Source organism: Eremomyces bilateralis (assembly GCF_010015585.1).
Source record: "Eremomyces bilateralis CBS 781.70 unplaced genomic scaffold P152scaffold_14, whole genome shotgun sequence".
In the NCBI taxonomy this organism is placed as follows: Eukaryota; Fungi; Ascomycota; class Dothideomycetes; order Eremomycetales; family Eremomycetaceae; genus Eremomyces; species Eremomyces bilateralis.
Window position 1 is genome coordinate 404,687 of NW_022985080.1, and position 24,926 is coordinate 429,612.

The following is a 24,926-nucleotide window of genomic DNA, read 5'->3' on the forward strand; positions in this document are numbered from 1 at the left end:
AGACAATCGTACTTGACGAATCGTAGAAACAAGGGTTTGTGGCGCCTCCGAGCAGCTCGGCAGCAGACAAATAACTTTGTCATTTCAATAAAGACAAAAATAGGGATATCGTTCGCCCATGGTCCTGATTAAACGTCTCGAGGAGGATGTTTCGTCATCGAAGCCACAGTTGTCGTTCGAATCTTGACCAGTACCAGCTGACAAGGTAACACTCCTTGATGTTTTGTTAGTTTAGACTCATCTCGAATATTGGTTGGTTGAGCTCACGTGGTCATTAGTCTAGTAATATGGTTTTGTAGAGTCTTGGAATACCGCAGCTTCCATGATAGCGGATTGAAGGAGATATAGCGACCATTTCAGACTTCAATTTAGCCGAGGTTTTGAGACCGTTGGTCACAATATGAAGCGAGGCTGATGGTTAGAAATCGCAGCAATCTCCACACCGTGTCTCAACTAAGAACGAGCCTGCGACCATATAGAGCGTATCGAATAAGTACTCGGTGGGCTGCTCCCTTGCTCAGGACTGGCCGTTTGGCGGGAAAGTCGACTCTTTTTTGGTGCCATCATGGTAGATCCGCACAAAATTCATAGGGGCCAACCCCGCCCATTCGCCATGCCACTCGAGCAAAGCCTCGAGGTTCTTCGGATCCTCAAGATCCGGCATCCAGAACCCGGATCGATATTCACGCTGTTCTTGATCGATACGCATCCTTAGCTGATGCTCACGGATGCTGGGTGGCCGGCCGGGTCGCCGTTCGGATTTGACGCTTGCAAGCTCATTCGCGCTTCGTTCAATGTATCTAAGGTAAAATGAGCGACAATGCCACAGAAAGAGATTGACTGGCCTCACCGTGCGATCATATCTTGCATCTCAGAGATTGATTGGGGTCGATTTGCCAGCTTGGCTTCGCCATGAAAGAAAGCGACCCGGGATACTGAACGAAATTAGTCAAAGATTCCAATCCAGACAGAAGCATCTGACGAACAGAAAGAATCATTTTGTTTGTCCCTTGATGCCACGAGCTTATGCACTTTTTCCTCCCGCGCACTGGCTCTTTGAAGGCGTCGGTAATCGCGACTCTTTTCATGGAGCGCCGTCGATGCGCCCTTCTTCTTGGCGATCTGCTTTTGCACTTTGTTCAGACTTTTCGGCGGCATTGTTGTGGGATTATTTTTGGTAAACTTGGTTGAACAAAGAAAATTCACATTTCCGTTTGTTGGGTTGATGTTGTGAAATTACAGGGATCTTCCGGTTAGCGTGCCTTATCGATAGAACTCCCCAGAGCAGTGCCCAAGGGCCAAGGCCCAGTGCCCCTCAGGCTCAATAAGCCATCTCACTTAACGGCGTAGGGAGGTTCCTCGCGATAGATTTCAGACAGTTCAAGTCAACCTTTGGTAGCTTCTGGAGTAAATCCAGGTTTAAGCGTCTCAGTCTAGGCGCAAAGCGCGGTATGTCCCCATATCCTCCGTGATAGATAGCGAAACTCATGAGTGGCCGAGTTAATGTGAGAGGGAAAGTCATGAGCGTCAACACACCTCTCATATGGTCAAGGGCCACACCGTCAAGGTTAAGCTTTCCAACTTAACTATTTAAAGCGAGGACGCAAAAGATTAGAGAATGGTGCAGCTCCGCAGTGTCCTGCAAGTTCGGGCAGCAGGGGCCAGGGGTGGCCGAGCGATGTGCGGGGACTAGCGTGGGCAACAGGTAGCCACTAAGCCGCCTAACCATAGCCGTGGAGAGTTGCAGGTTCCTTAACCACCGCTGGATGCTCCATGAGATCCATTTCCGAGGCTCGTAATCCGATGGAAGAAGTTCATGGATGGGTCGCTTGATATTTGAATAGGGTGGTGTGTAACGTAACCTGAGCAAGATGTGCCGAACATATCTGCAATGCCGTATCCCGAGAATTCGGCTGGCGGACATCTGGGGATGACCAGGGTGCGTCAGTGAGCGAGGCTGTTGTTGTATGTCATCCTCGGTTCTTCCCCGCATATTCGACCCCGAACTGCAACCTGCTATTATAACTAGGCGATGCTTATGAGCGTCGCAATAGAGAAGTTTCCAATGACAATTCACACTGTGGAAAAATCAAACCAGTAGTAACCATGCCAGAACTACGTTATGACGGACAGGTGGTGGTTGTTACCGGTGCAGGGGCTGGACTGGGGAAGCAATACGCCAAGTTCTTTGGGTCAAGAGGTGCAAAGGTGGTGGTGAACGACCTGGGCGGGACGTTTAATGGAGAAGTTGGGAATGATCAACGGGTATGTCGCTCAACTAAAGCCATTGTTAATCTCACCTGAACTATTGTGTAGGTCGCTGCCCAAGTTGCCGACGAGATCAAGGCCGCTGGCGGTATCGCAGTGCCAGACTTCAACAACGTCGAACAGGGAGAAAAGATAATCGAGACTGCCATTGGGAATTTCGGACGGATCGATGTCCTCATTAACAATGCAGGCATTCTTCGAGATATCACGCTTAAGAACATGACGGACAAGGACTGGGACCTGATCCACGCGGTGCATCTGCATGGCGCGTACAAAACGGCGCGAGCAGCGTGGCCGCATTTCCGAAAGCAGCGATATGGTCGAATCATCAACACGTCGTCGGCTTCCGGACTCTTCGGCAACTTCGGCCAATCGAACTATGCCTGTAAGTTTCAGGTGGGATAGAACAACGACTGTGTTATTAGTGTACTGACCTATTCTAGCTGCTAAAGTCGCCTTGGTTGGCTTCACAGAGACATTGGCTAAGGAGGGCGCCAAGTACAATATCGTAGCGAATGTCCTCGTTCCCGGCGCAGCCAGTCGACTGACGCAAACGGTGTGGACTCCCGAGATGATGGAGGTCATGAAGCCGGACTGGGTGGTCCCCATTGTGGCTGTCCTCGTCCACTCATCGAACAGGGAAACCGGAGCCATCTTCGAGGCTGCAGCGGGCCACTTCTCGAAGATTCGCTGGGAGCGGTCGGGCGGATTGTTGCTGCGCCCAGATGACACCATGACCGCCGGAGCCGTGTTGAACGGCTGGGATAAGATCCACGATTTTTCGAAGCCTGAATACGGAAGCGGCATTGGGGACAGCATTGGCACCCTTGAGAGGGCCATGAAGCTTCCTCCGAGCCCTCCTGCTGAAAACATCACCTTCAAGAATAGGGTTGTGCTCGTGACTGGTGGCGGCGAAGGGCTGGGTCGGGCGTACTGCCACATGTTCGCAAGGCTCGGCGCTAAAGTTGCAGTGAACGATGTCGTCAATGCCGACCTTGTCACAAGCAATATTCGCAAGGCAGGTGGTGAAGCGACTGCGATTCCAATCTCGGTGGAGGATGGCGAGGCCGTCGTTAACGCTGTGCTCAAAGCATACGGTCGTATCGATATCCTGATCAACAATGCCGGTATCCTTGGGGACCGCGCGTTCATCAACATGACGGAAAAGCAATGGTTCGATGTGTACAGTGTCCACTTGCGCGGAACGTACAAGGTGACGAGAGCTGCCTGGCCACACATGATCAAACAGAAGTTTGGCCGAGTCGTCAACACTACTTCAACTGTTGGGATATACGGCAATTTTGGGCAAGCGAACTACTCCGCTGCGGTGAGTTGGATCCATTGAATTGACGGAAGGAAGAGACTGACCCGAGCGCAGAAATCCGGAATCATTGGATTTACCAAGAGCATTGCACGAGAGGGGGCCAAGTACAACATTCACGTCAATGCCATTGCGCCAAGTGCTGGCACAAACATGACGAGGACTGTGAGGCCTGAGGAGGAAGTCCAGCTGCTGAAGCCTGAATACGTTGCCCCTCTTGTTGCGGCCCTCAGCGCTGACCGCATTCCAACCGCCCCAGGAAAGCTGTATGAGGTGGGCTCGGGCTTTTTCACCAACACCCGCTGGCAACGCGCTCGAGGTGTCGATTTCCCCCACGACCAGGGAGTCCCATCAGCTGAAGCTGTCCTGGAGGTCAGTCAAGAATTGTCTTGCTTTATACAGATTGGACAATGCAATATAAGCTAACCTGACGCAGGCGTTCAAGGAGATCTGCAATTTTGACAACGGCCAAGCTGACAATCCGGAAGACCCTGCAGAGGGTAGCAAGTATAGCATGGCAAATATCATGAAAAGTGCCGAAAAGGTGAGTAACAATCCACAGCTAGCCTTGCAATTGGACAAAGATTTCTGACATTTCTTAGGGCAAGTCGCTCGAAACAACTGCTGAAGATCGGGAGAAGAGAAGGTACCTGTCAAAGGTCAATGCAGCAATCGGAGTCGAGAGTGAGGCATCTGTCTACTCGTATGACAACAAAGAGGTCATCCTATATAACCTTGGCCTCGGGGCCAAGAGGGCCGAACTTCCATTGGTGTACGAGGGCGACAAGAACTTCCAAGTCCTGCCAACGTTCGGCATCATCCCGACATACTTCTCCAAATCCTCGTTCAATTTGAAGGACATCGTGCCCAATTTCGACATGAGGATGCTCCTGCACGGTGAGCAGTATATGGAGGTCCTCAAATTTCCAATCCCAACCAGCGGAAAGCTGATCACCAAGACTTCGCTCCTGGAGGTGGTTGACAAAGGCAACGCCGCTCTCGTCAAACGGGCCTTCAAGACTGTCAACGAGGCCGGCGAACCGATTTTCTACAATGAGAACGTCGCTTTCATCCGTGGCTCGGGAGGGTTCGGTGGTTCGAGAACCCCAGCAGATAGAGGCGCATCTACGGCTGCGAATGTCCCTCCGAAACGCGCACCAGACACTGTCATCGAGGAGACAATCTCCGAAGAGGCGGCGGCGATCTATCGACTCTCCGGTGATCTCAACCCGCTCCACATCGATCCTGTTTTCTCTTCTGCCGGTGGGTTTAAAGTTCCCATCCTTCATGGACTGGCAAGCTTTGGTATCAGTGGGAAACACGTGTATAGCACGTACGGGCCTTTCCGAAACATCAAAGTCCGTTTCGCCGGTACCGTCCTCCCTGGTCAGACGCTCGTTACGAAGATGTGGAAAGAAGGAAACAAGGTCATCTACCAGGTTGAGGTTAAGGATACTGGGAAAGTCTGCATCTCCAATGCTGCGGTGGAACTATTGGGAGGCCACAAGGCATCGTTGTAGACATTCCGTAGGATTTCTGTATAGCGACTTTTGCTTTCTTGAGTAAGAGTTATATGAGATCGTAGTGCAGGTTGCAAAAGCGTATTTACATCCGTAATTCGGTACCTTAATTGTTGAATGAAGTCAATCTGATCCATTCTGTTGATATGACGATTGATGAAACGTTAATTGAACTGCACGTGATCAGAAGCTGAAGTCATTTGACCCATAAATTTGATCACGTGACAGACGCGAAACCGCGTTTGCCAAGACTGGTGTTCAACACGACAACTGGGGGTCGTCGCGACTTGATAATTCCTTCTGCAGTATTGCCTTGGGTTTTGCGCATCTATTGACCGCGAAACCGGATATCGCAAAGAGCTGATGTAGCAGAAGAACATATCTAAATGCCGTACATTGCAAGCTCCAAGCGGTCAAGAACCGACGGCGACGAGAACGAAGACATCCTGTCGGAGTCTGCTGCGCCAAGTTTCCGCCAGGAACCAGTACGTATATGTCCTATTGCAGCATTTGAGATCAGAGACTCATATACATATCAGCGTAAACGAGTTCGATTATCGCAACAGCCCGAAGACGACGATGAGTCGAGCGACGGCAGCGCCTTGGTGGTTGATCTTTCTACCGACGGCGAAGAGGACTCCGTACTCGGAGACCAGGAATCGAACCAAGCATCCCACGATCCGGTCGGCGACCACCTCGTGAATACCCCTGCAGAATGTGGAATCATCGAAGAGGTGTCCTGCACCAACTTCATGTGCCATTCACGCCTGGAAGTTAAGTTGGGACCGCTTATCAACTTCATCATTGGGCACAATGGAAGTGGGAAAAGCGCGGTGCTCACAGCATTAACTTTATGTCTCGGCGGCAAAGCAGCTTCGACAAATCGTGGGCAGAGTTTAAAAGCGTTCATTAAAGAGGGTCAAGAGTAAGTATTTCATCAACTCTGCGCAGGAGCTGTTACTCAACTGTCAAGGAACGCCACTCTTGCCGTCAAACTCAAGAATCAAGGCCCTGGCGCATACAAACACGATGTGTACGGGAAGTCGATTATCGTAGAACGACAATTCAGCAAGTCTGGCTCGAGCGGGTTTCGAATCAAGAGCGCTCAAGGCAAAATCATTTCTACGAAGAAGAAGGACCTAGAGGATATCACTGATGCCTTTTGTTTGCAGCTTGACAATCCCATGATGGTCTTGACGCAGGACATGGCAAGGCAGTTTCTCAGCTCATCTACACCATCGGACAAGTATAAGTTTTTCTACAAGGGGACTCAGCTGGAGACACTCGACCACGACTACAAGCTCATTGCGGAGAAGATTGATTTGATCGAGCATCAGATGGAGCTCAAAGAACAGGATTTGGGCGTTCTGAAGCGGAGGTACCAGGATGCCAAGAAACAATCGGAGCGTGCTGAAGCTATGCGAAGCATCGGCGATAAGATACGCGAGAATAGCCGCAAACTTGCCTGGTGTCAAGTTGTCGAACAAGAAAATCTCTTGGCAGAACATGAGAGGAAGCTCGAGACCAACATGGAAAAGATCGAGTCCCTTCGCGAATCGCAAGAAGCAATGTCCGTTGTCTACGAACAAGAAGATGAGAAGGCCACCGATTGCCACAACACAATTGTGAGTCTACGCGACAGCAAGCAGCCTCATGAAGACGAGCGGAAGAAGTGGAAAGAGGCATCCGACGAGAACAGCTCCGATCTCACCGACGCATTAGGGCAAGAGCGAGACGTTCATGGCGAGCGGGAAAGCGCCCGCAAGGGTGTCGCAAAGTGTCGTCAGGACATCGAGGCAGAAAAACGACGTATTGAAATGGTCGATGGAGGAGAACACGCCCGCAAACAAGAAGAGCTGGTCGAGGTGAAGGCCAAGTTGCAGCGGGCAATTCAGGAGCTGGATCAGAATAAGAAAGATCTGGCCGACCTTCGTGAAAACGATAAAAGCGCAGTGAATGACGTTAGAGCCGCTGAGGATCGGCTCCGCGAAAAGGAAGGGGAGATCAAGATGAAGGAACGCCAGATTAATGACCTAGGCAATCAAGAGCGCCAGTGGATGGATGCATACCCACGAGGGTTGCAGCAGTTGCTACGGCTGATCCAGAATGACCGAAGATTCCGCGAACGTCCCGTTGGACCTATTGGCAGCCATGTCCGACTGAAAGATCCCAAATGGTCTTCCGTTCTGGAACGCTTCTTTGGGGGTGTCCTGAACAACTTTGTGGTGACCTCACCGGCCGATCGACGAGTGCTGGCGGAACTTATGACCAAAGCTGGCTACAATTTCCCGATCATCATTGGCAATGGTGACCCGTCCATCATGGAAAAGGTTTCGCGGAACGAGCCAGCTCCGCACATCCTGACCATCATGCGTGTGCTCGAGATTGACAACGATTTGGTCCGCAACCAACTGATTATCAACCAGTCGATTGAACATACCGCCCTTGCCGAAAACATCCCAGCCGGAACGAAGCTGATGACGTCGGACAAGCCAGCTAAAGTCAAGCGCTGCCTTTCGCTGAATGAGCACAGACGAGGTTTCGGTCAAATGCTTTCGCTTACTCAAGCTGGTGGGCACACGTCTGGGCCTGTCAACGTATGGAGAGATGCGCCCCGAATGTTAGGTGAGGTTGATGCGCAACTTGATATTGAACGGGAAGCCCTTCAAGCGCTGAAATCCGAATTCTCGGATTTGCAGAACGACAAGCGATCGGAAACCCGCAAGCTAGAAGAATGCCGAAAAGATATACGGAACCTCACCCATCGTGGAAGAGGTTTACTTGTTGCCCAACAGCGTGCTGAAGGAGACGTGGAATCGTTAGAAAACCAGATTACGGACAGCACCCCTGAGCAAGGAAAGATCAATAGCCTCGAGGACTTCTTGGCATCCAAAGAGAAGGAGCTAGATGTGCTCGAGAGGACGTTCGCCCAGTTTGCGGAGACAATCAAAGGTCTCAAAGCCAAACAAGCGGATATCGACCAGCACAGCAAGGAGGCTCAGAAAGAAATTGCTACCATCGATTCCAATATCAGCCGATTGGAGGTGAAAGAGGACAAGCTCAAGCACAAGCGGCAACAAGCTCTCTTTCAGAAGAACGAGGCCATTGCGAAAGTGGCAGATGCCAATGTAGAATCCGAATTGATCAAGGAAAATATCGAGAAGCAGCGTGGCACGGTTGAGGAATTCATCGAAGGGGCCTCGAATATCTCCGCGCGGGTCGCAATCGAGCCAAACGAGACACACAGATTTCTTGAGTCGAAGCATGAGAGACTTTTGAAAGAGCAGGCCGACAGTACTAGAGAGTAAGTCTGATTTATATGGTTTCGATTGTGTCTAAACGCTGACCGCTTCCAGGCTCGGAGGGACAGTGGAAGAACTCGAACAAAAGGCCTTCGACGCCAAGATGCTGTTAGTGATGGCAAGGAATCAGCAGGCGAACCTCGAACATGCCGCTCAGATGCTGAAGAACGCGCTCGTCAATCGCCGTCTCCGATGGCAGCAGTTCCGGAAGATCATCACCGTTCGAGCTAGGGGCGATTTCAGAATGAAACTCGCCGAGCGCAAATTCAGAGGCGATATGATCATCAGCCATACCAAGCACGAGCTGGACATCAGGGTAAGCTTGTCCTTTGTATCGCTAGGTTGACAAGGGCTGATGTGGTACACAAGGTCGAACCGGACATGACTCGAGGGCAGTCTCATGGCCGTCAAACCAAAACTCTTTCGGGTGGAGAAAAGTCGTTTTCGACGATTTGCCTGCTGCTTGCTCTATGGGATGCGATGGGGTCCAAGATTCGTTGTCTGGATGAATTGTAAGATATCGCCCTCGCGCGGCCTTCAAAGCATACTAATTCCATGGCAGCGACGTTTTTATGGACAGCGTCAATCGATCCGCCAGTGTATCGATGATGGTAAGTAATTATGTTAGCGATCTTCCGATTGAATGCTTGCTGACCTGAACAGATATCTGCCGCTCGGGATTCAGTGAGCCGACAGTTCATACTGATCACCCCGCAGGCCATGGGGAATGTGGAGCTGAAGAGCGACGTCAAGGTGATCAAGTACGTATCCCCCGTTTTATATTCTTTTGAACCTTTGCTGACGTGGAACACAGGATGAGCGACCCCGAACGAGGACAGACGACCCTGAACTTCGGACGACAGAATTGATGCCAGGGCTGACTTCATCGGGTCCCTCGATACAAGAACGACTCGTTCGGCTGTCCATCGGGAATATAATATTCCTTGCCTTGTTGTGATACCTGCATAATGTCTTCCTGGTGGTCTAGATGGCCTGGGCCTTGCCAATGTTTCCACGCTGCGTTTAAGGTCGATGGACTAACAGGGACCCAAGCAACGACAGTGAATACCGGAGAGTGGATCAACAATCAACGCTGTCATACACGGAATATTCATGCTGTCCTACAAGAAGTTATGTCCTACGAGGAGTTATCATGCACTTTGTAGTGGGAACTACGGAAGCGCATTGTATCATTCTTGAGCCTTTCATTGCCCATTCTGGTTGATGTCCGGATAGTCGACCAAGAGAACAATGAGCAGCAGGACAAGAAGCAGTCATTCTGCATTCACTCATTCAAGATCGTACCACCATCCAGCACCGGAAATTCCAATGCTTGTACTACGACCAATTCCTGTAAAATCGAAGGGTTGATGTAACTATTAACCATTGACCAAACCATTCACAGCTTCGTGATACCGGTAACTCCAAGTGATTGAAGGGGGAGATGTTGGCTCATGGCTGGGCTTTGCTCGAGGTATTCGTGACGTCAGGCATCAACAGCCGCTCCCACGACGCGCCAAACATCACGACAGAACGACGACGACCTTCTATTGCCCATTTCATCAATCCGCATCCCTTCGATTGCCCTCGAATTCTATCCTATCCTTCATTTTCTTACCCTTCATAGATTGCATTGCGCTGATCTTCCCCACTCAGGCCTCAGCGGCTCAGCGCCTCAGCCATTAAAAGCCCGCACGAGCCATCGTCACGACCACGAGCTAAACATCATTGCTGTGCTTGGCTGCGACGCCGCGTAGGCAATCCAAGCCGCAGCAACTAATAATAATCCTCACGTCCGACGCTCTTTAAGACCCTAACGGTCAGCTCTCCTCTATTCTATTCTCACTTTCTTCAACCTAAAAGGTCAAATATCCTATCCTGTCTCCTAGTTGTCCGATCCTCGCGACCCGCATCGCGCCGCCGTGTCGCATCCATCATGGCTTCCCAGCCCGGTCCCTCAACCGGCGACCCATATCACTCGGTCCCAATTCCCACCAACCCTTCATTCCTCGACAAAGGATACGGTCTGCCGACCACCTCCGGATATCCACCGCCGCCGAGCGACTATACAACCACGCTCGGGAATCCAACCGAGGCGTCTCCTTTGTCCCGTTCGATGCACCAAACTAGCCGCTTCAACGAAGGCTTCGACACCCCTTCGCGCACTAACTCCGTAATGAGCCATTCGATGTCCCCGGATCTGTACCGGTCGTCGTCGCGAGCATCCAACGCGAGCCAGGGCGCGCTGCCGTCGCGGGGCAATACGATCAAGAAGCAGGCGTCAGTGCGCCGGAAGTCGAGTCTCAAGAGGAAAGGAAGCAGGCGGAGTATTCATGCGGGGAGTATCAAGGGATATAGCCCGACGGATGACGCACCGGGGGAGTCGACGGGATTGACGAATAGCGCATTTCATACGCCGGTTCCGACTTCAGGATCGCCGACAGATATCCTTGCGAACCGGTTTCAAGGTAAGGGGAAAGGAATGGTTGGTTTGAATAGCGGCTGACGCATTCGACAGCATGGCGCAAGTTCTTGAAAGATCTAATCACGTACTTCCGCGAACTCCAAAATTCCTACGACCAGCGCGCGAAGGCGTTGTTAAAAGTCTCGAGCGTCATTAACAACGTCAATGCGCCGTCCGTGTTTCTAACCGACGGCGGGATCAATGACGCCAATCGGATCCTGCGCGACTACCATAAACAAGCGTTGGTGGAGTCGAACAAGGCCCGGGACATGGAAAACGAAGTCATCGCGCAGCTCAGCGGACTCCGCGCCGATCTGTCGCAAAAGATCAAAGAGATCAAATCTCTGGCTGGCGACTTTAAGAATTCGGTGGACAAAGAGAAAGATCAAACGAGGAAGGTGGTCACGGTACTCGAGGAAGCCCTCGCGGCTGTCGATACGGATCCGTCCTCTGTAGTCGGCAAAGATGATCCGTTTGTGATTCGGTTGCGAGTCGATAGACAGGTTGAGCGACAGATTGATGAGGAGAATTACCTCCACAGGGTAGGTTTACGGTTCTACATCAGCTGGGATTGCCGCTAATCGATGGTAGGCATATTTGAACTTGGAGGGTTCAGGACGGGAGCTGGAGTCCATTGTTGTCGGCGAAATCCAGAAAGCATATAATGCGCTGGCTAGTATTCTGAAGCGGGATGCCGATGAATCCTACTCTACCGTCGACCTGCTCCGCTCGGGTCCGATCGCGATGCCAAAAGAGTACGAGTGGACGACATTTATCGGCCGTGATCCACACTTTATCAGCCCAGATCTCCCTCTGAGGCGGATTGAAGAGATCGAGTATCCTGGGAAGCATCACCCTGCCGCTACGGAAGTTCGCGCTGGCATGTTGGAACGGAAGAGCAAATACCTGAAAAGTTACACACCTGGATGGTATGTTACACGTTACTGATAACCTGTCCGTCATTGGCTTACATTTTCCAGGTATGTGCTGTCACCTACGCATATCCATGAATTCAAATCGGCCGACCGTATCTACTCCCAACCTCCGGTCATGTCGCTCTACCTTCCCGACCAAAAAGTCGGCTCGCATTCCCAACCGGAATCCTCATCGCACAAATTCATCCTCAAAGGGCGCCAAACCGGAGCCATGCACCGCGGTCACACCTGGGTGTTCCGCGCCGAATCGCACGAGACCATGCTCGCCTGGTACGAAGACATCAAAGCCCTCACCGAACGCTCCGGCGAATCCCGCAACGCCTACGTCCGCCGCCACGCCCGCAGCATCAGCGCCGGCAGCGCCCGATCCATCAGCGGCGACAGCGCGCTCGAAGAAGACGAAGCCGACGAGGTGCCATACTCCGCCAACTCATCGACGCTGTCCAACCCCCGGGTCGCCGAGCACGATCCGAAGACAGAGCGCGGACCGCCGCGACCGCAACCAGGTGGGCGATTCCCGTCTGATGTCAAGATCACACCGCACTTACACGCCCCGCTTTCGGCATCTAGTGGGAGCTCCGAGATCGACCATGACCTGAGCGCGATGGCCGGTGGCCTCCACGAAGCCAGCCTGGCCCACCCGCCGTCTCCTTCGAATCCTGCTCTACAACACGGTCATGCCGCGAGCCCGACCCCATCGGGGTACGACGCGTATCACCCGCCCGTCAACCATCAGCAATCGCCGAGCCCGGGCGGGATGCCGAGGATGACCTTGACCGATACCTCATACCTCCCTCGAAACCCACGCGCCGACCCTCCGAGCGCCGGCTACGCGTCCGAGCAATCGACGAACGCGGCGAATCCAGATAGCTTGCCACACCACCCTTCAAACCCCGGCTCGGAACAAAATGGATATCTCACCGGCGGCGCGAGCGCGTTCGGAACTGCATCCGCCCGGTCGATGAACGCGGGCCACGAGCCCCCTCCGCGCATCAACCCGGTTTACGCAAACTCCACCGAGCCGCTAATAAGTCCGAGCACGCTTCCTACAACTCCGTCCAACGACTCGATATCGATGATGAAAGGGGTAGACGGGACGGATCCGGAAAAGAATTATTTCCGGACGTATAGGACGCATAGGGAGAGCAGTGGTAGTAGTTTTGATCTGCCTGGTGGGTATCCTAGAGGGGGTTGACGAAGTGAGGCCTGAAGGTGATGGAAACGAGTGTACGATTATTGAAGGGATTATTGTGCGGGAATCGAGCTCCCGTATTTTTGCATGGTTAATGCGAATTATTGCATGCTTGCGAGTGTCTTTTGGCATTCCTGCCAACGTTCGATGATCGTGCAAGGGGTCCTAGATTATATATCCCCGACCCAGTCATAAACGCCAAAGGCCCATCCGAACCTCTCCATGTAATGGAGAACACCTAACTCCACTAATTCCATCCCATCCCTAAAATCACCACCGCATCACCGGGCCATTTTCGCAAACAACCCCTCCCTCCTCCCCCTCAACTCCCCCAACTCCCCCTCCACCCTCCCCACCTCCCTCCTCGCCTCCTCCACCCCCCGAGGCAACCCCTTCCATGCCTCCCGCTCCCTCTCCAACCTTTCCACCTCCCCCCTCAACCTTTCCACCTCCCTCTCCCTCTCCACCACCCTCCCCACCACATCCACGCCCACCTCCTCACCCTTCGCGGGACTCGCGGACCCGAGCCGGTCGGTGTACTCGGCGATCTTGGCGCGAAGGGTCTTCGTGGCGCGGGCGAGGTCGAGGGTCTGGGTGGCGAGGTCGGGGTGGGGGGTGGGGAGGGTGGATTGGGTGTGCGCGAGGCGGGTGATGGTAGTGTCAGTGAAGGTGGGGAGGAGGGAGGAAGCGGTGGTGGTGGCGTGGGGTGGGGGCATGGATTTCGAGAGGATGGCGTGGGCGAGGCTAGCTCCGGGTTAGATCGTGGAAAGAGTGGGAGGTTGTAAGGGGAGGGTAGAGATGCATACCTTTCAGCATCGTATCCGGTAGCATCGTACTGTACCATCAGTGACGACAGCGACTCCAACATCTGCCTCGACCTCGCATCCATCGCACTCCCCACCTCCCCAAGCAACGCATCAATCCAATCCGGTTCGTTCACCTACCGCCCCAATATCAGCTCTATCCTCAAAATAAATCCACAAACACCTCAAACACCCCCAACCCGCACCTTTTCCCTTAGCTCCTCCACCGCCTCCGCCTCCACCGTCCACACCAACTCCCGCTCCTCATCCGCCCGCTCGCTCGCCCCCATCAGAGCCAGCAGCGCTTTCAGCGTCGCGTCATTCCGCTCGAACTGCACGGTCCCGAGGCGTCTGGCCGCAAGCCAGGTGTCGATGAAATGCCAGTCTTTGGCTTGGGCGCGCTGGGCGGCGGCTTTGGAGGGAGAGAAGAAGGCGGACGGGGTGATGGGGGGGAAGTCCATGGTTGGGGTAGGGTGTTTGGAGCTCTTTTTTGAGGGGCTGGGTTATCCGGTGGCCATTACTTGTATGCTCGGATCTTGGAGGGATTTAATTTCGACTTCTTCTCTCCATTTGCGTCGATGGGAATTGGGAGTCCAGGCAGTATGGCAATTGATTGTTATTTACTGAGACACTGGGCCGTCTCGTCCGCCGTAATCTTACTACCGTTCACCTTGCGCCTCCAAGCAACCAATTATATCGCCGCATTAGAGACATCATGAGCTTGAAATGTGTCGTCAACAACATTAAAGATCATAAATCGAGTTAAAATAATGATAAATTAGCCTCTCGAGCTCTGTCATCATGTTCGGGGCCCTAAACCGGATCATCGGCCGCCTGGACGCGGAGCCGGAGCAGCAGCACCCTCTCCACCGCGCCTCCGGCTTCCAGGTCCTCAGGAACGCGAACCCAGATATCCCCATCGAGCCGTGGTTTGATTTCGTGATCGGCATCAATGGACGCAGTATCGTGAGTGGAAACCTCCGAATATCAATTCGCGGAAACGGAGCGCTGATTCGTGGGACAGGACAGCCCGGATCCCGACCTCTTCGCGACGGAGGTGCGGAATTGCGGAGGCACGTCGATAAGTCTGGGGGTGTGGAGCGCAAAGGTACTGGATCTTCCCGAGACGCGGGGATGGGATTGTGCATGCATGCTGACTATTCGCAGGGACAGAGGATTCGCGAACTGTACGTGCAGGTCCCGAAGGACGCGCCCGCGCTGGGCATGTCGATGCAGTGGAACCCGTTGAATTCGACGGAGGACGTCTGGCATATCCTGGATGTCACGGCGAATTCTCCGGCAGACCAAGCTGGGCTGCTACCGTATGGCGATTACGTCGTTGGGAGCCCCGAGGGTGTGGTGCGGGGCGAGTCTGGGTTAGGTGAACTGGTTGAAGATGTAAGAATATGGCATTCGGATATTCCTGAATGTTTCCTATTTACATGCCATGGCTTTCAATGTGCCCTCTGAGATGATTTTGTTCTCAGATGATTGAGGACATTCCCTTCGTGCTTGAGCGGCTCCCTTCCTCTCCGAGCCCTCGGCGTTCATCCCGGCTAACGCCCTTCCCAGTTCCTCAACCGCCCTCTCAGACTATACGTCTATAACCACGAATACAACGTCGTCCGCCCCGTCACTATCACTCCGTCCCGCAGCTGGGGCGGCCAAGGCGCCCTAGGCTGCGTCCTCGGCTTCGGTGCCCTCCACCGCATCCCTCCCCCACTCGACGAACCCCCCCAAGCCCCTGGCGAAACCCTCTACGAAACCCCCTCCGACTCCCGCCCCCCCAGCTCCATCTCCACCGAACACCCCGCCCCCACCCCCACACCTGCTACCAATCTTCCCAGCCACGGCGACTTCCTCGTCCCCGCGAACCTGCTGCAGTCTCCGCCGCCGCCCAAATCCCCCGATGCGCCGGCCGCCCACGGCGTGAAGCATGGGCGGAAGGGACGGCATCATGCGCCGCATGCACGAGCGGGCAGCCCGGGGAACGCGATGGATGCGTATTTTGCGGAGGGGGAGGAGAAGAGTCGGATGGAGGATCGGGAACCGTCGAGGGCGGGGGGAGGGGTGCCGCCGCCGCCGAAGTCAGGGCCACCGAAATCAGGAGGGCCGCCGAGAGGACCGCCGAGAGCGAATGTGGAAGAGGCGCCGGAGGAGTGAGGATGATGTTTTGGGGCGGGAAAAGTTCGAGGTGGCTGGCGGAGATATATTTGAGGGTGTCTCGATTCATGGATTGGCGTTCCTCTCGACTATGGCTAGGAGGTCTGCGTCGAATGTGGTGTAATAGGGTACATCGTCCAGATGCTCGAGGAAGCGCGATGTATGCCGGCGTTGCGTCATCGCCGGGATGGGCGCTGCTGAGCATTAGCTTCTGGGTAGCGCAATAGAGGGTTCGTCAGTGATGTACGTACGGATATTGGCGTACGGCAGTGAGAGCGGCTGTAAAACCGGAGGTGGTCCCTGCGGAGGTCGATGGACGAGGAACGGAACCTCGCTAGGACTCTGCGGCGCTCGTGGTTTCCTCTTGATGCGGAGTTTCTGGCAGATGTTGCGCATGATGCGCGTGGGGGAGCGGCAGAACACCATGTTGGCGACTAGGACGTAGTGCGGTAGTATGTGGAGATGGGTTGAATTATGATTCCGCAGAGATGGTCAATCACAGATAGATAGTTGTGTAAAAGCTGGTGGAGAGTGCTACGTGAAGGTGGTGGGTTAACACGGAATTTATATCACAAGGAAGGGCGCTGATGATGGGAACGTTGGTAGACAACAAAGTCACGCGCAGCAAGAAATGGACTGGACTTTGGTCGATGGGAGAAAGTACCGGACAACAATCGATAATGACTCAGGATTTCCGATATCTGTATCGGTACCGATATTCAACGTTGGTTGTCCTTTCCCAACTGGATCAGACCCAGCGGTTGTCATCCTGATCAGGGCATGTCCTACTACCGGATACTAGGCGCGATCACCACATTTCTCGAAAACGTAGCACTCAAACTCTCGTCCTGGGCTCTCGACCTCTGTCTCCCCGTGATCCCAATCCGATCCGTCACCGGTGTCGCATTGATGATCTGGTCGAACTCATCGTCCTCCCCCAACCCCAGATCCGACCCGGACTCGGCGTCGGAATCTTCGCGGAGGACGGGACCCTGGGGTTCGGGTCGTGGGATCGTTGCTTGCTTTTTTGATTCGGCTTCAGGGTTGGTGAATGTCTTCGACTGTAGGACTCGTCGGCGGAGCTCCGCCATTTCCTCCTCGTCGTCGGATTCGGGAGGGAGTCCGTAATCCCGTTCCTCCTCCTCATCCTCTTCCTCATCTTCCTCTTCGTCCTCTGCCCCCTCACCATTGCTACCACGTTTCCCTTTTCTAGCCCCCTCGTCATCCCCACCCTCGTCGTCCTCATCCCCCTCCTCATCCGACTCATCCAACCGCCTCCGATTCAAATTCCCCCCCTTCCACACATCCCCACCCTCCACCCGACTCTTCTCATATTCCCTTTCAATCTTCTCCAGCCATGCCTCTTCCGCCTTTTTCACCTCCTCCTCGTTCGTACACGCCGCGTACCTCCTCAACAACGCCCCATTCATCTCCAAAAACTGTTCCCCGTATGAAAACGACGCTAGGATTTCCGCCGCCCACTCCCCTCGCCCGCAGATCGCGAAGCACGCCGCCAGCGCCTCCACGCAGTTCAGCCGCCACGGCCGCCCGTAGTTGGTCGGGTTCGCCGCGATCAGGTACGGGAGGAGCCGCTCGCATTTCCCGCCCAGCCGCGAAAACGGGACCTCGTCAACACGGTTCCACGAGCACTCAACCACCGCGGCGCCGTACTGCTCGAGGATCTCCTTGTCGGCCGGGGAGATGACTTTCTTCGCTTTGGGGGAGACGACGATGCCAGCGGATTTTTGGCCGATTTGGAGGGAGCGCATGAGGCCGAGGCGGATGAGTTTCTTGCCGGAGCAGCGTTTGGCGTCGCAGTGGCCGAGGTCCCAGCAGGCGGCTTTGAAGGGGGGGCGGGCGCGGTGGGAGGAGGAGGAGTCGGGGTTGTCGATGTCGGCGTGGGTTCGGGGAAGAGGGCGGGTGGAATTGCTGTATTTCTTGCCGCGGCCGAAGTCTTTCTTGTGGCGGACCATGGTGGCGGTTATCTTGATTATGGGATTCTTGACGTGTGATGAATGGGATAGGGTTGTAAGATGTTGGAATTGTAGAGTGTTGAAGGTGATCGGCGTTGATGTGATTGTCGATATATTGGACTTTGGTGATGGTTGAAAACTTGACCCCCACCTGAACCGGACCGCCACACTTCTCCGTCCATGATTCATGTCCGCTGAGCGCAAACCCCATGATATCGCCCCAAACAATGGACAGCTCATTAAAATCCATCGAACCCACTTCTATTCATTGAATCTTTCATACAGTATGGGCAAGTCACGTTGCCATATTAATAATATCATGACCGGGAGGGCTCAACCCAGAAGTCTCTATCCATCGATCTCCTTTATCCGTAGCCCATCATCCAAACCCCTCATGATGAAAAACTCATGATGCACACAGTAAACTCCTCATGATGGAAACTATGATGTCCCCCATCACCGCGACGCACTTACCGTCTGCGCCCCCACCGCCAACGGCCCTATCCCCGACCTCATCGCACTCCCCCAATCCCCCCCGGCATCCTTCGGCGGACTCGTCGCCTTCACCTGCACCATCTCTCTCTGCGCCGATCCTCCCAAATCCCGCTCCCCTCCCCCCACACCCATCCCCCCCTCTATCTCCCTCCCGGCCCCGTCCCTCTTCGGCCTCTCCCACCGCCAATCCTCCCCGTGCCACTTCACCTTCACGCTCGGCGACTCCGCCTCCGATTCCCGCTGCGTCCGATGGTGAGAGTTGGGCGGCTGCCCCGCGACCCCGGAGTTCGGATGGCTGGGCATCTCGATCGTGCTGGCGGAGTTCGCCGCCGCGGGGTGCGAGCCCGGGTCGTGGAGGGTGCGTTGGGTGGTTGGGGTGACGAAAGGGGCGTCGCCGGGGGGTTTGGAGGCAGGGGGTTGGGTGGTGGAAGGGGCGGCGAAGGGTTGGTAGGTGGCGTTCTGGTGAGCGGGGTGGTGGGGGTTGGCCCAGGGGGTTTGGGAGAGGAATTGTTCTTCGGCGACGCGGGTTTCGCGGGCGACGTCGAGGATGGGGGTGGGGCCGAGGGGGCGGACGGGATGGACGGGATGGACGGGACGGTGGGCGATCTGTATGACGACGTCAATTCTCGTTCATTTCAAAGGGTGCTGGTTGTGTTAGGTAAAGGAGAGCGCCTCAACATACCTTCATGGCTTGCAAATCACTCTCGATCTCCGCGTCATCCAGTCCCTTCATATCCGGCGCTGCGGGGAACCCGACATGCTTCGCGATGCCCGACAGAATCGACACTTCCAGGTTATACGCCGTCTGCTGCTCGACCTGCGTCGATCGCTTGGTCGGGAACATGTGCATGTAGTTCGTGTCATCCGCGCCGAACCGTCGTCGATCCCGTTGCAGCGCGTGGAAATACTTATATCCGTCTTCAAGGGCTTTCTCCCGCGCGACGCGGAGGTCTTGGAGCAGCTGGCTCTGCAGCTGGCTCCGCTCGCCGACGACCTTGATGCGGAGGGTCTGCATCCGGTAGCGCTTGTGGATGTGTTCGTGTTGGACTTTGTTGGTGCGGCGTTCGTCGATGCATTGTAGCATGGCGAGGTATTCGGAGTGTTGGCAGTCGGGTTCGTTGAGGAGTTCGAGTTCCTTGTTGATGTGGTTGATTTGCTCGTTCAGGTGCCTATGACGTTGGTCAGCTTACGTCCACCGCGTGGATGTTGGGTCATACCGTTCTTTAAACGCAATAAACTGCCGTTCGACTTCGCCGAGCATATCCAAAGCGAATTTTCGTTTCGTAAGAGCTAACTGAATGAGCTTTGGGCCATAGTTGAAACGAACCAAGGTGGGTATACCTTCTTCCTCCTGGATAGCATTCGGATCTTCCTCATCAGCCTCTTCCTCCACCACATCCTCACCTTCAACCGGACCAAGTCTCGGCGTCCCACTGGCCCGGTCGAGCTCCGGATCCTTCACTTTCTTTCCTTTTCGCTTGCCTTTTCGGAATCTCAAGGCTCGACTGGGTTTTTCCGGTTCCTCCTGCTCGATGACCGCATCCTCCTTTTCTTCTACTTCGACCTCCGGCTCCAACTCCGGCTGCGCTTGAGCAGCCAGTTCCTCGACGAGTTGTTCGGCGATCTCTTCGTCGACGTTCTCATCCGGATCGGGTTCCTCGGGTTCCCTTTCTTCTTCGGGATCGGCAATGCTCTCTTCTTGTGAGGAATGACTTCGTTTCGCGGCCGGCTCGTCGGGATCTTCTCCGGTCATGAGCGGATCTGTTAATCCGGCGGCTCGCTTCCGTTTTCGAGGCATAGTTTCCGGTTCGGTCGCCTTCAAGATATCTGGCGTCGGCTCTCGCGTGTGGGTACCGGTTGACGCGGCATCGACGTCCTCTTGATCTTGTTCCATCTCGTCGATCTGTGCTTCAGCGTCTTCCTTCGCCTTGTCTTCGTCAACTTCTTCAACTTGGACCTTCAGCCATTTCTGAGGGCTGATGTCCAGTCTCTCGGTCTCTGCTTCCGTGTCGTTCTCCGCATCACTGGCGGATTCCTCTTCAACCTCATCCGGAACGACGATGTCGCGTTCCTCGGTTGGGTCTTCTGGTTCGCTGAGGCTGCTGGAGCGATCGTCATCCATACTCTCCCATTGCTCCGGGCTAGTGTCCACTGCAGCGGATTTTAGGTCCGCCAAGCCGGGCTGTTCCTGGGATGCCATTGCGCTTATGGTATAACCGTCGCAAGTTGTTGTAATGAATTTCTGGCGATCTTGAGTCGATGAGGGGGATTCTGAAAGTTGTTACAAGACAGGTCGTGTATCATGCGTGATCGTCAGGCGTCTTCTGCGGGTATAAAATAAATTAGCAAGACTGGAAACATAGAACTGGGTCGTTGCCAGCTGGGTAAGGGGTGTTTGGGATTCCAATTCTCAAAGCGGTCGGGCACGCTGCCCAACAACCAGACCGCCGTCACAAAGACGATCATTGAGGCATAGTAGGCTGTCGGTGGAAAATTCTGGAGAATGTACGATAGGACATACTGTTCAATGACTAAATATTCGTCTTTGTGAGTACCCCCACCCGTCAGGTCGATGACAGACCACTCAGTAGCGCCAACGACTCTGGACCGTCGTCGCGGATTTTGTCCCAAACCACACGAGTATAACCACCGCAATCGATTTGCGATCCAGAAAACGCCGTCGGATGTCTCGATCGACCGTGGATAGTGCGTCGTGACAGTCGGGCGATCTGGCGTAGGAAGGACGGAGCTTCGGCAAAGTGTGGAAGAATGCAGGGCAGGGTGACGAGATCGGCGGCGGCTACATTGAGAGATATGGCTTTGAGGACGAGAACAAAAATGGTGGCATGCCAAGGGGATAGGAAGCGGTGGTCGAGATACAGGGAAGTGAATGGAGAGAAATGGAGTATGAAGCTGGAGAGAGACAGTGTGAAGCGTAAGAGAGTTCGGGGCGGGCAGGTGCACGAGAAACGGATCGGAATCATCACCTGGAGGGTTCGCGATTGGACACCTGAGGCTGCAAGGCTACAAGGGACCCGATGACCTCACAGCCACATCCGCTAACCAGCCAGCAGCCACACTTGCAGCTGAGTGCTGACTATGTGAGGCGTGAGCCATAATGCCATATCAGATAACAAGCCACACTTGCAGCCACACTCCACAGCTGTCACGTGCATATTTAGCATATGGTGCCTGACAGCCTTACAGCCTGGTCCTGCGAAATTTCCGGCTTCCAATAATTCGGTTCTTCTCCAAATTAATTCCTGCCTAGGCGTGTTATGCTTAAGAGAAAAGATATTGAACCCGGCAACAATTGTCGCTAGATATCTACAAAATGGCTATCGCAACGGGCTTTCCTCAGCTTGCGAAGCCTTCGGATTGGGACAGCGGTATCGCAGGTCTCTTCGCTGTAAGTGTTCCCCATCGCGGTCACAACGATTCAGCCCTAATGGTTTGATTTTTCCAGGCGCCCGTGCCGCAGGAACCCCCGAAGCAAGTGACTGCTCCCAAGGCAGTTGCCGCTCCCAAAAAGGAACGTAAGGAACGGAAGGAACGGAAGGAACGCAAGGTGGAAGAATCGAAAGAGGACGAGGAAGAAGAAGAGGCACAGGCATCCTCTTCGGAAGATGCTGAGCAAAGTCCCGAGCCTGTCGTTGAACCCAAGACGGATCCAGCCAGTCGGAAGAGGAAGCGAAAGGCCCGTGATGGAGAAGATCTGGAGGAGAAATACTTCGCGAAGCTCCAAGACGAGAGGCCCGCGAAGACCGCCCGAAAGGAAAAACCTGTAGCAAGCGGTTCAGACGCCGAATCGGACGCTGAATCGGACACTGAATCGGACGAGAGCGAGGCCGCCTCCGTCGATGGTACAGAAGAGGAAGATTCAGACGACGCTGCCAGCGACGATGATGCCATGTCCATTGATGCTACCTTGGCCTCCGAAGGCTTGGTACACGAGAGCTTGAAACCCCCGCAACCCCGTCCCGAAGACGAATCCGAGAAGGAGAAACGAACCGTATTCCTTGGGAACGTGGCCTCGAGCGCTGTGACCTCCAAGTCCGATAAGAAAGCCCTCCTCAAGCACCTGGGTTCCTTCCTTCCGGACCTCAAGACTGGCGACGTCCCCCACAAAGTCGAATCCCTCCGCTTTCGATCCACCGCGTATTGGAACAACCTCCCCAAGCGCGCCGCCTTCGTCACCAAGAACCTCATGGAAACCACCACCAAGTCGACGAACGCCTACGCCGTCTACTCTACCGAATTCGCGGCCCGCGCGGCCATGCGGAAGCTGAACGGATCCGTCGTGCTGGACCGTCATCTGCGGGTCGACAGCGTCTCGAGCCCCGCGAAGGTCGATAATCGGCGATGCGTGTTCGTGGGGAATCTAGGGTTTGTGGACGATGATACCGCGATGAAGGAAGGCGATGCGGAGATGAAAGGGAGCAGTGCCAAGCCGAGGAAATCTACTCCGGGCGATACGGAAGAGGGGCTTTGGCGCCAGTTTAAACTGGCGGGGGAGGTTGAGAGTGTGCGAGTGGTGCGGGATCCGGCTACGCGTATTGGGAAGGGGTTTGCGTATGTGCAGTTCAAGGTATGTAGATTTGGTTGCCCTCTTGCAATATATTCCGCTCACGATACCAGGACCCGAATGCGGTTGAAGCGGCCTTGCTGTTCAACGACAAGCGATTCCCACCCATGCTTCCGAGAAAGCTCCGTGTTACTCGAGCAAAGGCGCAGGATAAGCCGAGGAAGGATTCAGGTTACGCTGGAGCCAATGAACGCCCTAAGAGGCGGCCAAAGAGCCGAACTGAGGGAGGCCGAGAAGGCGGCCCACAGGGACGGCCTCAGAGGGGACCTCAAAAGGGGCCACATGGCTCTCGAGGTCGGTCCGGCGCGAACGCCAACATGGAGCCGGTAGGGGCCGCACGACCTAGACCCGGCCAGGCTGGAGCATTCGAAGGGCAGCGCGCCTCTGCACCGGCCCCAGTCAGAGCGAAAAGGGCGAGAAAGACCAGCGAGAAAGGCCGGCAACGAGCCAGCGCGTGGAGGCGATCCGGCGGCACCAAGCCCTAATCGTCGTTCCCATAGCCGTATTATACAAATTTCAACCGTGTACTCAACCTATCTACATCCGACTCGGCATCCTCATCGCCCCATCCAACCTAATCACTGCCCCATTCAACATGGTATTCTCCGTCGCCTCGCCACACAGCCGCGCAAACTCCTCCGGCTTCCCCTGCCGCACCGGAAACTCCATCACCCGCTCCAAGCTCTTCCTTACCTTATCCCCCATCATCGCCGTCATCGCACTCTCAAACAAACTCGGCGCAATCGTCACCACCCGGATCCCATACCGCGCCAGGTCGCGCGCCATCGGCAGTGTCATCGCCGACACCGCGCCCTTGGACGCCGAGTAGGACACCTGGCCAGGTTGTCCGTCCGTCGCGGCGGAAGAGGACACCATGAGGATCACCCCGCGCTCACCGTCGGGGGTGAGCGGCTCGTTGGCGACCATGGTGGGGAGGAATTGGCGGATCGTGTCGAGGGTACCGCGGAGGTTGATGTTCAGGACGAAGTCGATGCGCTGCATGGAGAGGGGTTCGCCTTTCGCGTCGATGATCTATGCCAACCGTCAACATTCCATCTCGCAATCAACATCCGCCCGTCCCCCAATCCGACACAGTGCGTGCAGATGTTCGCTGTGAGGGTAGTAGATTTGAAAGTACCCACCTTCCCCGGCAACCCAACCCCAGCTCCCGCAAGCACGCCCGCCACCGGCGCCTTCGTCTCCGCCACCCAGTCCGTCGTCCCCTTCACCGCCGCAGCAATACTCTCGCTGCTGGTCACGTCGCATTGGAAGAAGCGGGCGCGCGCGCCGAGCTTGGCCACGAGCGCCTCGCCCTTCTCCACGTGCAAGTCCAGGATCGAGACATAGCCGCCTTTTTGGTGGTAGTGCTCGACGGTGGCTTGGCCGAGGCCGGAGGCGCTGGGGGAGGTTAGGTTGGAGAGGTTATGGGGGGGAGGGGGAGTTGTGGGGTAGGGATGTCTGATATGGAAGACTTACCCGCCGGTGACGACGAATGTGCGGTTCTCGATCTTCATATTGGTCAATGGGTCACTTGTAGAGGAGTTTAAATTTAGGTAAAGGGAAAATATGGACTGAAATATTAGAAAGACACTTGTTTTCATGATTGAGGTGCGGTAGTATTATGCCCGCGGGCACTTCCCCATACCGAGGCCCATTCCGAAGCTCCACCATAAACCCTGAAGTCTTAATCTCAAGAAGCTACTACGTACAGGACAACATTCAGGTCGCTGCCAATAGGGACCTGTAGCGAAAGGTGTTTGGGAGGATGAGAATTACTAGCCTAAACAATTAACTGCCTTTGTTTCACTGTCATCTAATATTACAAGACGAAACTGGAGCACTGGCCGTCAATCTGGAGAAGAACGTCATCGATCACGTGCCTTTGTTTAGCTGGCTTCAGTCGAT

General features: G+C 54.7%; 10 protein-coding genes across 10 annotated transcripts; 5 read left to right on the forward strand and 5 right to left on the reverse strand.

The window, feature by feature from the left end:
- Positions 1 to 517: 517 nt before the first annotated feature.
- P152DRAFT_399783 (uncharacterized protein) lies at positions 518 to 1,158 on the reverse strand (the record flags this gene model as incomplete). Its single annotated transcript, XM_033676535.1, has 3 exons — positions 518 to 800; positions 851 to 935; positions 987 to 1,158. The coding sequence occupies 3 exons, from the start codon at positions 1,156 to 1,158 to the stop codon at positions 518 to 520; spliced, it is 540 nt and encodes a 179-aa protein (XP_033532947.1).
- A 651-nt stretch (positions 1,159 to 1,809) lies between these two features.
- On the forward strand, positions 1,810 to 5,213 carry P152DRAFT_459716 (short chain dehydrogenase). Its single transcript, XM_033679740.1, has 6 exons — positions 1,810 to 2,265; positions 2,317 to 2,653; positions 2,712 to 3,595; positions 3,647 to 3,961; positions 4,026 to 4,133; positions 4,192 to 5,213. Exons 1-6 carry the CDS (start codon positions 2,107 to 2,109, stop codon positions 5,107 to 5,109), a joined length of 2,721 nt encoding a protein of 906 aa, XP_033532948.1. The 5' UTR covers positions 1,810 to 2,106; the 3' UTR covers positions 5,110 to 5,213.
- Positions 5,214 to 5,495: 282 nt separating this feature from the next.
- On the forward strand, positions 5,496 to 9,280 carry P152DRAFT_474917 (DNA repair protein Rad18; the record flags this gene model as incomplete). Its single annotated transcript, XM_033681369.1, has 8 exons — positions 5,496 to 5,594; positions 5,649 to 6,034; positions 6,083 to 8,413; positions 8,466 to 8,727; positions 8,781 to 8,923; positions 8,974 to 9,022; positions 9,075 to 9,172; positions 9,226 to 9,280. The coding sequence occupies 8 exons, from the start codon at positions 5,496 to 5,498 to the stop codon at positions 9,278 to 9,280; spliced, it is 3,423 nt and encodes a 1,140-aa protein (XP_033532949.1).
- A 1,067-nt stretch (positions 9,281 to 10,347) lies between these two features.
- P152DRAFT_399409 (uncharacterized protein) lies at positions 10,348 to 13,005 on the forward strand (the record flags this gene model as incomplete). Its single annotated transcript, XM_033676512.1, has 4 exons — positions 10,348 to 10,879; positions 10,930 to 11,417; positions 11,467 to 11,804; positions 11,856 to 13,005. 4 exons carry the CDS (start codon positions 10,348 to 10,350, stop codon positions 13,003 to 13,005), a joined length of 2,508 nt encoding a protein of 835 aa, XP_033532950.1.
- Positions 13,006 to 13,144: 139 nt separating this feature from the next.
- On the reverse strand, positions 13,145 to 14,385 carry P152DRAFT_69372 (uncharacterized protein). The gene is made up of 3 exons (XM_033683173.1): positions 14,012 to 14,385; positions 13,809 to 13,942; positions 13,145 to 13,746 (listed from the first exon to the last, which is right to left on the reverse strand). The coding sequence occupies exons 1-3, from the start codon at positions 14,264 to 14,266 to the stop codon at positions 13,284 to 13,286; spliced, it is 852 nt and encodes a 283-aa protein (XP_033532951.1). The 5' UTR covers positions 14,267 to 14,385; the 3' UTR covers positions 13,145 to 13,283.
- P152DRAFT_459719 (uncharacterized protein) lies at positions 14,306 to 16,136 on the forward strand. Its single transcript, XM_033679741.1, has 4 exons — positions 14,306 to 14,771; positions 14,830 to 14,913; positions 14,973 to 15,203; positions 15,378 to 16,136. The coding sequence occupies exons 1-4, from the start codon at positions 14,607 to 14,609 to the stop codon at positions 15,966 to 15,968; spliced, it is 1,071 nt and encodes a 356-aa protein (XP_033532952.1). The 5' UTR covers positions 14,306 to 14,606; the 3' UTR covers positions 15,969 to 16,136.
- Positions 16,137 to 16,364: 228 nt separating this feature from the next.
- On the reverse strand, positions 16,365 to 17,941 carry P152DRAFT_489706 (DUF367-domain-containing protein; the record flags this gene model as incomplete). Its single annotated transcript, XM_033682144.1, has 2 exons — positions 16,365 to 17,142; positions 17,200 to 17,941. 2 exons carry the CDS (start codon positions 17,939 to 17,941, stop codon positions 16,757 to 16,759), a joined length of 1,128 nt encoding a protein of 375 aa, XP_033532953.1. The 3' UTR covers positions 16,365 to 16,756.
- A 1,021-nt stretch (positions 17,942 to 18,962) lies between these two features.
- Positions 18,963 to 21,045, reverse strand: P152DRAFT_69456 (uncharacterized protein). The gene is made up of 4 exons (XM_033683175.1): positions 20,958 to 21,045; positions 19,778 to 20,707; positions 19,654 to 19,726; positions 18,963 to 19,605 (listed from the first exon to the last, which is right to left on the reverse strand). The coding sequence occupies exons 2-4, from the start codon at positions 20,634 to 20,636 to the stop codon at positions 19,110 to 19,112; spliced, it is 1,428 nt and encodes a 475-aa protein (XP_033532954.1). The 5' UTR covers positions 20,637 to 20,707; positions 20,958 to 21,045; the 3' UTR covers positions 18,963 to 19,109.
- A 725-nt stretch (positions 21,046 to 21,770) lies between these two features.
- On the forward strand, positions 21,771 to 23,506 carry P152DRAFT_474924 (uncharacterized protein; the record flags this gene model as incomplete). Its single annotated transcript, XM_033681370.1, has 3 exons — positions 21,771 to 21,845; positions 21,903 to 23,024; positions 23,075 to 23,506. The coding sequence occupies 3 exons, from the start codon at positions 21,771 to 21,773 to the stop codon at positions 23,504 to 23,506; spliced, it is 1,629 nt and encodes a 542-aa protein (XP_033532955.1).
- P152DRAFT_459721 (putative 3-hydroxyacyl-CoA dehydrogenase-like protein) lies at positions 23,143 to 24,800 on the reverse strand. The gene is made up of 3 exons (XM_033679742.1): positions 24,498 to 24,800; positions 24,164 to 24,419; positions 23,143 to 24,053 (listed from the first exon to the last, which is right to left on the reverse strand). Exons 1-3 carry the CDS (start codon positions 24,533 to 24,535, stop codon positions 23,559 to 23,561), a joined length of 789 nt encoding a protein of 262 aa, XP_033532956.1. The 5' UTR covers positions 24,536 to 24,800; the 3' UTR covers positions 23,143 to 23,558.
- Between the last annotated feature and the right edge of the window lie 126 nt (positions 24,801 to 24,926).